The sequence below is a fragment of the Apis cerana genome, linkage group LG6 (assembly GCF_029169275.1).
Source record: "Apis cerana isolate GH-2021 linkage group LG6, AcerK_1.0, whole genome shotgun sequence".
Lineage (NCBI taxonomy): Eukaryota > Metazoa > Arthropoda > Insecta > Hymenoptera > Apidae > Apis > Apis cerana.
In genome coordinates, this window is record NC_083857.1 from 5,001,325 (window position 1) to 5,015,195 (window position 13,871).

General features: G+C 25.6%; 1 protein-coding gene across 4 annotated transcripts in view; it reads left to right on the forward strand.

Moving 5' to 3' along the window:
* Nucleotides 1–1,312: 1,312 nt before the first annotated feature.
* Nucleotides 1,313–13,871, forward strand: part of LOC107998283 (uncharacterized) — a 65,507-nt gene continuing 52,948 nt past the window's right edge. For 2 of the 4 annotated variants that reach the window (XR_009830022.1, XM_062076065.1), the window contains exon 1: nucleotides 1,313–3,305. Coding sequence is in view for 3 of the 4 variants with exons in the window: in XM_062076065.1 (XP_061932049.1) it covers nucleotides 3,227–3,305 (79 nt within the window). In the remaining variant the exon portion in view is untranslated. The remainder of the gene's footprint in view (nucleotides 3,306–13,871) is intronic. The other 2 variants (XM_062076063.1, XM_062076064.1) reach the window with 2 other exon arrangements.

Below are 13,871 nucleotides of genomic sequence, written 5' to 3' on the forward strand. Positions count from 1 at the left end.
TTGCTGCAGAAAATATTGCTAATATTTGCAATATTTGTTTTTCTCTTTGATGAAGACTTAATCATTAAAATATGAATTAAAATTATTTTTATGAAATTTCTTGAATAATGGTGAATGTTCATTATATTTATCATTTTTCATACCATTATTTTACGAATTTTTAAGAAATTACAATATTTTGAAATATTTTTTATACTTATGCTAATTCTTTATTTGATTTTGTTTCAGATATATCAATTCTATTTCAAGAAAATTTTGTATCATCGATTAATAAATATTTATATGTTACTAATTATTTGGAATTTTATTTGTTTCAGGACCTACTGATAAAATCAATCAATCATCACTCATCATATTTTATATAATGTTTCTTTCTATTTTTTCGGTTATGTTTATTTTTAAGTAGAAGGGGCCCCTAAACAAATCTTTTAGATAGATTTTTATACTGTTAGGTAGTTCCTTTAGAATAAAGAGAAATCCATTTAGATTCTGTGTTGATAATGTGATAAGGTGTGAGTCTGTAATGAATTAGGAAGGTATAAGTATTATATTTTATGGATTAATTCTGTGGATAGGTAGGGATGGTGTGATAGGGTATGAATCTATAATGAATTGGAAAGGTATAATTGAATTTTGTAATATTAAATTCTATGTAGGTAGGGATGGTGTGACAGGGTGTGAGTCTGATATGAATTGGAAACAAACTTTATTTTATAAAATTATAAAATTTGATCTTGAAGATTATAGATTAAGTTTCCTTAAGGATTGTATTAAATCACGTTTACGATTTGGATATTTCTAAGTTGATGTATTGAAATTTTTATATTGAAAAATTTAAAAAAAATAGGAAGTAGATTGCTGTAGAAAATAGAATATATTTGCAATTGTATGCTTAATAATGCTTGGTAATGCTTGGTAATGGTGATTGATATTAAAAATGATGATGGTTAATAGAATAAGTAAAATTCTCTGTGAAATGCATTTCATTTTTTTTTTGTTTTCAAACTTTGTAATATATATTAATATTTTATATATTTATACTCATAATAATATAAAATATTGATATATATATATATATGAAGTAGTGTATTGTTTTTCATTTTTCAAATTTCATGTAGATTTGTTGCATAGAATTAAGGCTTAATTCAATTTTTACTTTCAGATTTAGCTTCTCGGTTTTCCTTGAGATTCCTTTTGCTGTTTGTTTTGTACAATGTTCGTGGATTGAACGTTTTGCAAATTTACATCAAAAGGAATATTTATCATTGATTTTAATAAATTTTTGCATTATGGAGGGTGGATGGGACCGTGCGGATAGGGTGGGTCTCCAATTCGCAGCAACCTCCAAGTTGGTGAGACCTGGAAATCATTATTATTTACTACATAATTTATTTTTGTATATTTGTTACAAATATAAATTTTATAGTAAATAATATGAGCTAATGGCTGCGCTCGCGATTTCAATTTTTAATTTTTTACGTATTAAGATATTGTAATTTTATTTTTTTTTTCGATTTTCCGAAATTTCATTACCAAATTAATTTGAATTATATATATAAAAGAGTAAATAAATACTGAAACTATAAGCTGTTGTTCTTAACGAATATTGTAATTTGCTAGGAAAAAATTGTTTCTATATATAATTTGTTATGTTCTATTCTTTCAATAATAAAAAAATAGAGACTTTAATATTTCGTTTTTTTTTGAATAATAATTGAATATCTATCTATTACGTTGCGTTTGTTGTGAATATTTATATTGAATTGAAAGATAGAAAACTCTTTTTGTTTTTATCCTCTATATCTATTTTAGATATCTTATTTCTTGCAGAATAGCTGTTAGAATTCTTGGTAGATTATCATGAGATTATTGTGAGATTATTCTAATATTTTCGTTTAATAATATTTTATGGTGCCGAATAATCTCACAGGAATCAAGATTTTATCAATGGTTTTATCAATGGGTAAAATTTGTTTTTTTTAGGTGTCTTTTTTTGTCAGTATTGATAATAATATGAAATAAATATGAAAGTTTATAGTAATATTTATTAAATTTAATATGATATTAATCGATATCTATGTAATCTTACATAGTAATTTATATATTTTTTATCGTCAGGAATTATCACTGTACAAATTTATATTGTGGTATATTAAAAAATACGCTATTGCTTTTAAATATAATTATGAATTAATCTATTTTTTATTATTATTGTTATTTTTTAGTTGAAGTTGAATTTATTTTATAATGTCGCGATTTATGATATCAAGATATTTGAAATAACTTTTCATAGAATTATCTCTTTATCTTGCTTTGTTTAAACTTTATTTTTAATTTATAGTATAGTCAACTAGCTTTAATCGATTTTATCAATTTTATTTGTTTTGATATATAGAATCGATTTTTTAAATATGTCAAATATATTATTATATTTTTATATTTAATGAATTCTCCTTTCTTGAAAATAATAAAAATCTACATTATTAATTTTTGATATAGATGTATTTTTCGAATTAATCATTTATTCATACTCGTATATTTTAAAGATATATTTTTTTCGTTTTAATATGATTAGATATGATTATCTCTATATATTTGTATATTTAAAAAATTTTTTCTTTGGTATAATAGAAATTTACATTATCAATTGTTGATACAGATATATTTTTCGAATTAATCATTTATTCGAATTCGTATATTTTGAAGATATATATTTTTGTTTTGATATGATTAGAATCGATTTTTCAAATATCTCATAAATATATTAATATATGTGTATATTTAAAAAAGAAATTTCTTAGAAATCTACGTTATCAATTGTCGATGTAGGTGTATTTTATTTGAATTGTTAATTGTTTGTTTAAACCTATATATTTTAAAAACATTTTTTTGTTTATCAAAACTTGTTTTATGTCAAGTTATATAAATAATTGTTTACTACGATCAAATTTTCATCTATTCAATATAACTTATCTTCTATTTTCGTCATACGTATACAAAAGATCAAGTTTGGAAAGTGGTGCCCTCTGTTTCAAACAGTTTGGAATATTGTCAGCGGGCAGGCGCTGGACCGCTTTCTGAGGCTGCGTGTGGGATAAAGAGCGAAAGACAGAGAAAGATCGCGATTCAAACTCGAAATCTAACGAGGAACTCTCAGAGCCACGCGAGTGGCCGCGCGATACGGCACGGGTGTTTGAAAACGGCCGATAAGAGTGTGCATCGCGCCATGTGTACGGAGAAAAGTGCGAATTTGCTGTGGCTTCTTTATTCCATATTGCTCATTTATGGATTTGTTCTGCCATACGGTGAGTAAATAGATTATATTCGTAAAAATATCAACAACTTTGGGGATTATCATTAAAAAATTATCCAATTGACTAGTAATAAAAAGAGTGATCTATAAGATATTGATTTACAGTGAATATATATTACGTTTTAATTTATAAAATTTATATTTTTAATTTATAAAAATAATTAATTTATGATTGAATTTCGAAAATAAATATGGAATTTGGAACTGATATGAAGAAAGTACAAAATTTATTACATAGCTAATTTAAACAAAAAAAATATTATAGCTAATAATATTTAAATACATTCTACTAAAATAGGGTTTATATAGTTAAGATTAATAAACTAAAAATATATAACAATCATGCATTCAATAACTATGTGATTTAATGTAATGATAATAGCATTTAATTATGAAAGAATATAGTATATTTCATTCATTTCTTCACATCGATGCGTTGCATTTATGTTTTCGACATTCAATTTTCGAGGAGATTTTGTTTTTATACCATTCGAATTTTTGCCATTCATTGAAAGAAATCTGAATAACAGAATATTATTCGAATGATCATTGAGAAATTGATTCGTCGATGTTGTGATCAACTGTGTATTTACATATATAAATGTATCGATATACTTTCATTTTTAATATCAATTGTTAAAATTGATATTATTTGTTAAAAATATAACTTTATAGAACAGAAATAATTGTTATTACATACAGATAGAACAGAACTTATAGAACAAGAAATAATTGTTATTACATACAGCTTTATATTTTATATTTTGAATATCTTATTTTTATTATGTTTTTTGTGTTATGAATACGAATCGAATTCATTTTTTCTTATATAGTATAGTTATTAAAAAATTTTCAATACGTATTATTATAAACTTATATATAATTAAATGTGATATTTAATTTTAATTAATTATACAAAACATTTTTTATTTTTCATATTAAGATTTTTTAATTGAATATTAAAATATATATATATATATATAAATATTCAAAATATAATTTTTTTTAAAAATTTCAATACGTATATTGAAATGAAAGTATCGATATGTTTGATATATGGAAAAAAATTTGATTAATTATTGCAATAATTATGGAAATGAAACAACATTAATAATGCAATATATTGATTTGGGGGATGGGTTTTAAGTATTATAAATTTAATTCAATTGCTTGCCTTTTAGAATTAGTACTTAAACTTTGATTCTTTAAGAGATAATTAATAAAATAGAAAAAAAAAATTAAATTTTAATTCGATTTAAAGAAAAATCATTTAAAGTTATATCTAGAATTAGGATGAAAATCATGGCAATATTTTATTAAAATATATCAATAAATAAATAAATAAAAAATCTTTTCCAATCATCATGATACATTCAGTTTCGCGATAAATATTAAATATATATAAATCATGCTTATATATATTCAATTGATACAATTTTATATATAATTCGTAATTTTATTACTTAATATAATATCTATTAAAATAATGATCGCTTAAAAATGATTTAACTTTTTAAACTTTCTATTAATTAGGAGATACCTATATATTTTTGCATCGGTGACTATGGAATAAAATTTTCTTCTTTTTCTTTTCACCATCTTTTACTGTTGTAACAGAAATAAATCTTTAGCAATGCTAGAATGATTTTTTGACGAAGCGATGCATTTGTGTTAAAGAGAATGCGTTTCAAAAGAGATATTCACCGAGGTCGGAGCGTTTTATTACTTTAACCGTTTATTTTCCGCTCCTTTACTTGTCAACGTCGTTTATGCCGTTGTGAGAAATCAAATTTGTGCAAAAGAATTTTGATATTCACCGGAAACTGGCTTACGTCGGATACTCATGATGTTTATTATTGTTAGAACATTTTTTAGATATGTATCACGTTTGAATTTAGTTGAATTTAGATAGTGCGAAAATAGTTTCTCTAAAAGTACCGATATAAATTAGCAAAATTATTTCTTAAAAATGAAACAAATTATTTTAATTTTTAAATTTTAATTAATTATGTAATCGTTAGAATTTATTTTAAATACAGTTGAAAACAGATCAGATAACAGGATTCCAGGCACAAATATTTTCTAAAATTTTTCAAAGAAAATATATAATTTAGTATTCAATAATATAGCAATTAGTTATTTAGTTTCAATTATTTTGTTTTTAATATCTAATTATAACAAGAAATGTGCCTTTGAAAACAACGATTTTTTAATTTTTCAATATCAGTTTATAGTTATAGTTACAGTTCTTTAGAAAAAAGTAGTGATAGTACGATAAATAATACGATAAAATCCCTCATTTTAAACATATTAAATTCATGCCAGTAATTTTTAATATAGAAAATAACGTTATAAAGTACAATCAGGATTTAATAAGTTAGAATAGAAATCCAATATTAAATTCTAAATCTCGTCATTATATGTTTAGATTATAAAAAAAAGGATAAATTTCACAATAATTGCGCAACAAAGAAAATTTAAAATATCAATTAAAAATTTTGTTTATAAATTATATTTTGCGTCACAATATTTATTTTTTAGATTGATAAGTCTAAAATCTAACGAATCCATCGTCGCAAAATTTTTATAAATTATTTAGATTAAAATTATCCTTTATTTCGATAGTTTCGAATCATAAAAATAATGTAAAGTTTCAAGATTCGAGAACCCGGTATTTCCTAAGTTTCGAAATATGTCGAGTTTTCCAATATCCCACGAAGTACAACATCGTCATAAGGAGTACATCGCACATAAATCAGCGACGAAGGGAAAGATTTCGCGGAATCTCGGCGTGACGCGTAAATTCTGGGATCGCGTGCGCGGTATAGAACGATCGAGACGGACTGCTCAATCGCAGCAACATACGTATATAACCTCCCCCGTTGAAATGTCGCAAATTGTACGGCAATCATCTTGTCAAGCTGTTCAACCGTTCGCACGCGCGTTCGTCTAATATGAATTCCTCGGAGGCTCGGATGACCTTCTCTACTCGCCCCTGCCAGATGCAACAACAATGACTCCCTTTGGTATATTACGTACTCTGATACGTGGCAACCGATGAAATTCCCTGCAAAATGTACTCGGGAGAATATTTTGTCGGTCTCTGAACGCAGCGAAATACGCTGGAACCAAATTATTTTATGCAGTTTTGCCATGCATTCGCACCATCTTCTATGGAAAATATCTTCGGTGATTGTAAACTTCGGCCTTGTATCGGGACAAGAATTTCACCCAAACAATCTAATCGAAGGGACACGTTATCTCTTCGTACCATGAAAATCCTCGCTATCATCGTTTTCGCTTACGATCGTGGGGATAATCGTGTTTTAAGGATCGTTTCGTTGGATTCTTTTCACGAAAATCGGAAGATACGGGCTTCGTCTTTTAAGGGAGAGGGAAATTGTGCGGGTAATTGAGAGGAATAATTTTGAATTTCGAATATTATTTATATTAGTTTTATGGAGATTTGAATATGTGTATGCATAGCGTTCAATTGGGATAGGAATTGAATAGGAATTTAGGAAAAATAATTTGGTTTAGAATTAGGGATGTGACATTTGAAACTTTGAAACTTCGAAAGTTTCATTGAAGAAAGTCTTAGGAGAGTCTTAAAGAGATTTCAAATATTTTAATATCTGTTTAAAACGTAATGAAGAAATGCTAGATAGAACGTTTTAATTAAGAACGTTCTATGAGTAACTATTATTAATATTATTAATAATTCGTGGTATAGTTATTAGAAAAACAGTACAATTTTTAGTATATAAATAGCATACTCATAATCTTTCTAATTACTCATAATCGATCTCATATCTTTTCTTGTCACTTTGATGCGAAGATAATATTTTATACGTTAATGTGATGTAGATTGATATCAAAAAGAAAACGCGATATTAATTATTAAATACATCGAAATACAAATATGATATAACGCAATTCAATATATTAAAAGAAATCATACGATCTAATAATAAAAAAAGATATGAGATTAAATTATACATATATGTATATATATTCTTGTATTATTTTTTTTAAAGTATATAATTATAATTATAAGGAAAAATATTTAATTATATTATTTAAAAATCTATGATATACACGTGATACGTAAAAAGATATAAATATTCAAAGTAAATCTCGCATTATGGTATTTGAAGAGTGAATGAAATAGATCTTTATTCCAGTTTATTCCAGTTTCATTTTCATTTTAATCGTGTTCATAAAAATTTAAATTTGCATAAACATTTGCAATCTGTTTATTTTATGCGTTTATTTCAATCGTATTATTTGCTTTTATCTTCCGTTTCTATAAAAGTTATAAATCGACATTCCTTTCGGAGTTTCCAAATATTTTTCTACCCTTATTCGAACGAACGCGACAATTAGCGCAGTTTTCAACAGCAAATGTCAAACATTTCAATGATGGCGATTGTTGATTTGCTTTTCTCTCTGTAATTAGCCGATCGATAATTACCTCTTTTAATTTTCTCTTTTTCGAAAGCCAATGTTTATGATAATGTCTTTTGCCATCAGTACAGAACAATGCAAATTTTCTATTGGACCATTGATAAAATAATAACAATACAGGAATCCCGATATATTTTTCTCGATAAACCTACAGAAACGAGCGCGTGAAAATTTTCAGCACTTGCGTGTATATGCGTGCATACTCTTTTCGAAAGTTTTTCTAATTATTTTGATTATGGAATAAAAGGCTTCAATAGTATTCGTCTATTTAATTAGATTTATTTAATTCAAGCAGAATATATATCGTTTATGTATAATTTGTTCAATTTTGATGATTTAATGAATCGTGTATATGCACTCGATGTTTTGTCATTTATTTAGAATATTAAAATTCCCTCATTATATTTTTTATATTTATAATTATATATTTATATTTTAATTTATATTTTTCGTTAAATTTTGTTTGTTTTGTTTTTTACTCGAACATTTATGATATTTGAATGGCGTTTAAATTGTAACAATTTTTATTGTTGTTAAGTTAATTGAAGAATCGGATTAAGTATTGCGTAAAAAAGTTTAGATTGTAATTATTTAAAATTCCCTTTAAAATTTAAAAGTATCTCATTATGGATTTTTTTTCTCGTATCTAAATTGCTACATATCGCATAACTGCGGAAGCATTAAACATCAGATCAGGATCGGATGAGGGACAGCTTTCCAAATCAACGGTGCGTGCTTTGCATAATTCTCTTCTGCACTATTCCAGACGAATACGAAATTCAAGAAACTGTATTCTCTCATCTGTCTTTGTGATCTTTTTAAATCTTCCTTATTCGAAAAAAAAAAAAGAAAAAGAAATTTTGCGCGATATTGCATTTAGAAAAATTATATTAAATTATATAAAAATTATTAAATTATTAGTCATTGAAAATATTTATTTTTTTTTCATCGAATAATGAAATGTTCATAAGATGTTCATAATCGCGATTTTTATCAGTTCAAAGATACAATGATTTAATATTTGTATTTTTTAATAATTTAATAGGAATAATTTAAAAAAATTCAAGACTCTCGCGATACCTTAAAAATTAATTTACACTTGAAGGAGTAGAAACAAGTTTAGAAAATTTTAATTTTTTTTCCTAATATATACTTACTTATTTAATATATATTTTAAATTTATTAATATCTATTCATATATTCATTCTTATATTTTCCATTATAAGAACGTATCCTTCTTCCAGTATTCTTCTCATCGAGTAAATGATTCCAATCCCCTGCAACAACGTAATCTCTTTTACACGTTCAGATTATACATAATATCGATTTCTCGCGTTGGATCCGACTATTTACTCGATTATCGAGTTTCAAGAAATGAAAATATGGCGTCTCATTACGTTGTCAATGCGGCAAGTCGATATCTATCGAACCTCGAAATGTTCGTTATCCAGTCGTCTCATTAATACTTCGCGAGCCGTGAAGAGAAGTTATTCTTAAGTGGAGCAAGGGAATCAAGATCAGACCGAGCACATAGCAACCCGTCTGAAATTGTCGGGGCGAAGTAGGTAGCTGATCGCAAATAAGACGATAATAGGGGCCGAGTGCAGGAACGAGTGGCTTCTTCGATCTTAGGTGTGTTTTCTTCGATAATGGAAATTGAAATCTCGACCACTTCGTCGAGATCCAAACGAAAGATACAGATTTCTTTTTCTTTTTTTTTTTTTCTTTTTTTTTTTTGCGAAGAAAGCATTAGGAATCAGAAGTCTCTCCATAATTTTATAAGTTTATGTATATTATTGATGAGAGGGAGAAATAATTTTCATTGAGAATTTTTATTTCTTGATTTCTGAGAGAAAGAGAGAGATAGAGAGAGAGAAATTTTATAACGATTAGTTCGGAAAGTAATTGACAAATTATCGTTCGGTTATTGAATTTTTTGATTGACTTTTATTGGTTTCTTGAGTGTAATAGTTTTATTACATTCTCGTTATTAATTAAAATTTCTATGATAACTGGGTATCGATTAATCTGATGAAATGAAATTAAGAAAAATATTGGAATTCAATTTTGAAAATTTTTATTCTCCTCCGGGGAATGGGAGAATTTAAAACAAGTGATACATCGTGATATTTATTAATATTCTAAATTAATTTATAATTCATTTTATTTGAAAATCATATACGACGTTATAAAATGATTCTCGATTTAATAATTCGAATAAATTTATATTTCTTTTAAAAAATAACCATTTCGTTTCGTCACGGTACATATAATTAAAAAAATATTTCCTTTCAAACTGATGGAGCGATTACATTTTATTTAACAATTTTAATTCTGATAAAATACACATTTTGTCCGGGAATGCAACTTATGCCGTATATTAATATGTTTATTATTAGTAAAAAATTTAAAAAATATAGAAATAATATAAAAATTTGAAAAAATTGATAAACAAAAGGTCAATGTTAATATTTATTACGTTTAAATATATTCGGCATATTTTTTAGAATTATTTTTTTATTATATTAGCGACGATTTAAAACATTTTTTTGCTTCGACATCAACTTTAGTTATCTAATTTTTTTATTTTCTATAGATAACGTCATTATAACTTTAGGAAAATCGATAAATTGATTCTGGCTAACAGATACAATAGATAACAAGGAAATAAATACAAATACAAAAAAAAAAAACATTGATTTAAAATGTTCAAAGCTTGAAAACTATGCAGTTATTCGTATTTATTTATTTAATTTCAATTTCTATTTATCAATTTTCTATTTTTGTTCTTTCAACTTTCTTTTAATTTCAATTTTTCTTCAATCAATTATCCATCTTAATTTTCATCTCATTTATATTTTCTATTTTTATCTATTCTGAACTCTTTTTTAAATTTATTTTAATTTAATTTTTAATTTCTCAATTCGTTTCGATCATTATCCATTTTATTTTTTACTTCTATTTCTACTTTTTCATTCGTATCTGCCTCAACCCTTTCCCTCATTTAATTTCAATTTTTCTTCATTTTATTTCATTTCATTTCACTTATAATTTTCATTTTATTTTTACACCTTTTAAATCACGCCACACTATATTTCTCATGACGTGAAAATTTCAAATTTTTATACTGATATTGTTTCACGCTTCACTTTAAAAGAGTTAAGTCAACCAAGATAAACGAAACGTTCTGTTCTTCTCGTCTTTAGGACGATTTAACACGTCGAATCTATTGACAGTGACAAGAAAAAACTATTTATTAGTTCTCGTCTCACGGGTGTATCAATCCTCTCTGGTGTATCGCTTCTTTTATTAATGGCATTGTCACTGTGGCGACGGATAAGACGATGAAACAAGTCAGAACTTCAAAAAGTCATTTGAACAATTAAAAACGGCAATACCTATCGTTAGTCTTTCCAATATTATGTTTATCAATATAAATATCGAGGATTGGCTCTTGGAGAAATTGAACATTGGAAATAGTTCATGTGGATATTGATTATAGATACGAATTGCAGTTAAAATATTCCATAAAAATCACCAATGATATAATACGTTAATAACCAATAAAGTATAATAAGAAATGTAAAGGTGTGAATACAAAGATTTCAAAATTTTCGATTCAATTGTTTTTTTTATTTTTTTCTCTAGTTTAAATATTTAAGCAAATTTTCTTTTTCGAATTTTGAAAATTATTCAATCTGTTATCTTTATTTAATAATATTATTATACGAATCACAAATAATGATAATAATAAGACAAATAAATTTTACAAATTAAGGATATCTTATCTCATATAAATTTGCAAATTTGTGATTTGTCAACTCACTCTAATATTACTATATAAATTATAAGGATGCTCAGATTTATTATTTTATATTATTCGTTACGTATGAATATAAATACTTCGATTTGTCCCCGGGTCGAGTAAGCAGATCGAATCGTGTCAGGATTTGCTGCGAGGATACAGTAGGGTGACAAAACTGTTCATGCAAACAAGCTTTCGATGGATTCGTGCGTTGCAAGAAAAGCAGATGAGCTGTACTATGCTTCTTTTGATCCGTTCAGGCGTGAAATATGTTTCTTGAAGATTCTTTTTTTTTTTTAACGCTATGCTTCGTTGTTTCGTGTATTTTTTTTCCAAATTTTTTCTAAATTTTTTTCCTTTCGAATTTTTTAGAAATCTCTTTAGAATTGAAATGAGAAATTGGGTCGATAAATTACTTGAAAAAATCTATTTAATTCTCTTTGAAATAATGGAAATAGACTGTTCAAGTTAATAGATATTACTTCAATTAAGAGAAAAAATATTATTTTAATAAATATTGCCAAGTAATGAATCTAATATTTGATGTACACATAATTTAGATAAAATATGAAATTAATCTGTGAATATTAATAGTTGTTGCGATGTATTTGTTATAAATTAATTAATTATATTACTTCTGAGCGACAAAACGCTTAGATGCGACAGATAGAATTTGTGTGTAACTGGTAATTAAAGATGAAGTTCGAAGAGAAGTTATGGATATATATTATATACAGGTATATAATATAGTATTTCATCTTATGTTAGCGTAGTTATGGCAAATGCGATTTTGGACTCGAGCATTTCTTCGAACCTTACCTAGTCTAAATTTATTTCGATAGGGAAGGAACGAAATATAGAATTATTTGATTTGAAAATGTGTGTAAAGTCGATATGAAAAAAATTAAATTCTTATTATACTAAAATTTTTGTACGGGAACGTATATGTAAATATAAAATATTTATTTTCGCAAAAATACAATATAAAAAATTACAATATCTTGAAAAATTACGATAAGTAAAAAAATATTTTACTATAAATTAAAATTATATCCACAATAATTATCATTTCATTATTAAAATAAAAAAAAAAATGCTTGCTAAATTTTGAGCTCTAGATATAAAAGAAATTTGAAAATTCATCGAGTTCAATTTAAAGTGTCTTTAGTGGAATAACTTATTGCAATGTCCTCATATAAAATTCTCGGAAATCCTTTAAGACGTCAATGAACTGTTAAAACAGTTGTAACATATTTACAAGATTGAACTCGATAAAGTGGAATGAATGGCAATGTTGTTAATGCTGTCATTATATGTCGAAGGAACGCTTGACTTACAAAACCGTATTTCCAGAATCGCAAGAAACTTTTGACACGAATGACGTAAACTGTTCATTAGTAGATTCGAAGGAAATTGTGTAAATGTAAATGGATAGTCATTTACTCTAATTATAAGTGAATCGAATTAGTGAACTTAATTAAAAAGAAATTTGTCATTTTTAAAACGATCGAATAATGCAGAATTAGGCGATGCAGGACAAAATTGATTCTTCGATTGATTTATAAAAAGTGATATGAAATCTTTAACTTGTGATAAGTTTATAAGTTTCTATTAAAATTAAACTTTAATAAGAAAATCTCGACACATAGGGTGGATTATTTGTGATCAATCATTCATGGATTGATTCTTTTTATAATTGATACAATTTCTTGAACAATCTTCAAGATATTATAACATTCTATTTTTTCCATCTTTTTTTTTTCTTTATTAATTTTCGATTCGTTTCTTTTGAAAATTGAATAATAACATTTCCTAGGTTATTTTAGATCATTTTGTGTATTGTTTGTAGTTACTGGAATAACATGTTTTAATTTTTAATAATTGCTTTTTATGTTTAATTTAAGAAAATAGAATCCAAGTTTACACGCATAATTAGAATTTGTTAGTTTTAACATGAGAATTTCTTTCATTTCGTATGTTTAACGATAAAATAATAATAATAATAATAAAATAATAAAATGATAAAATAAAAGGGTTAAAATTACAAAATCAAAAAATTTAATAAACGAACGCTCTGTTATTTCTTTTAAAAATAAGAAATATAATTAAAATCCGAATTTGAGATAATATTTTGTATATTTCGTATAGTAACAAAAAACTTTGATACTCGAATCGTTCTCTCGTTTCCTATTATTCTCCATTCGTAACGTAACATCGATCCCGTATAGAATTCTTCAAAGGGTCTGTCAAAAGGGTATATGAACAATACCCTGTTCAAAGCAGAAT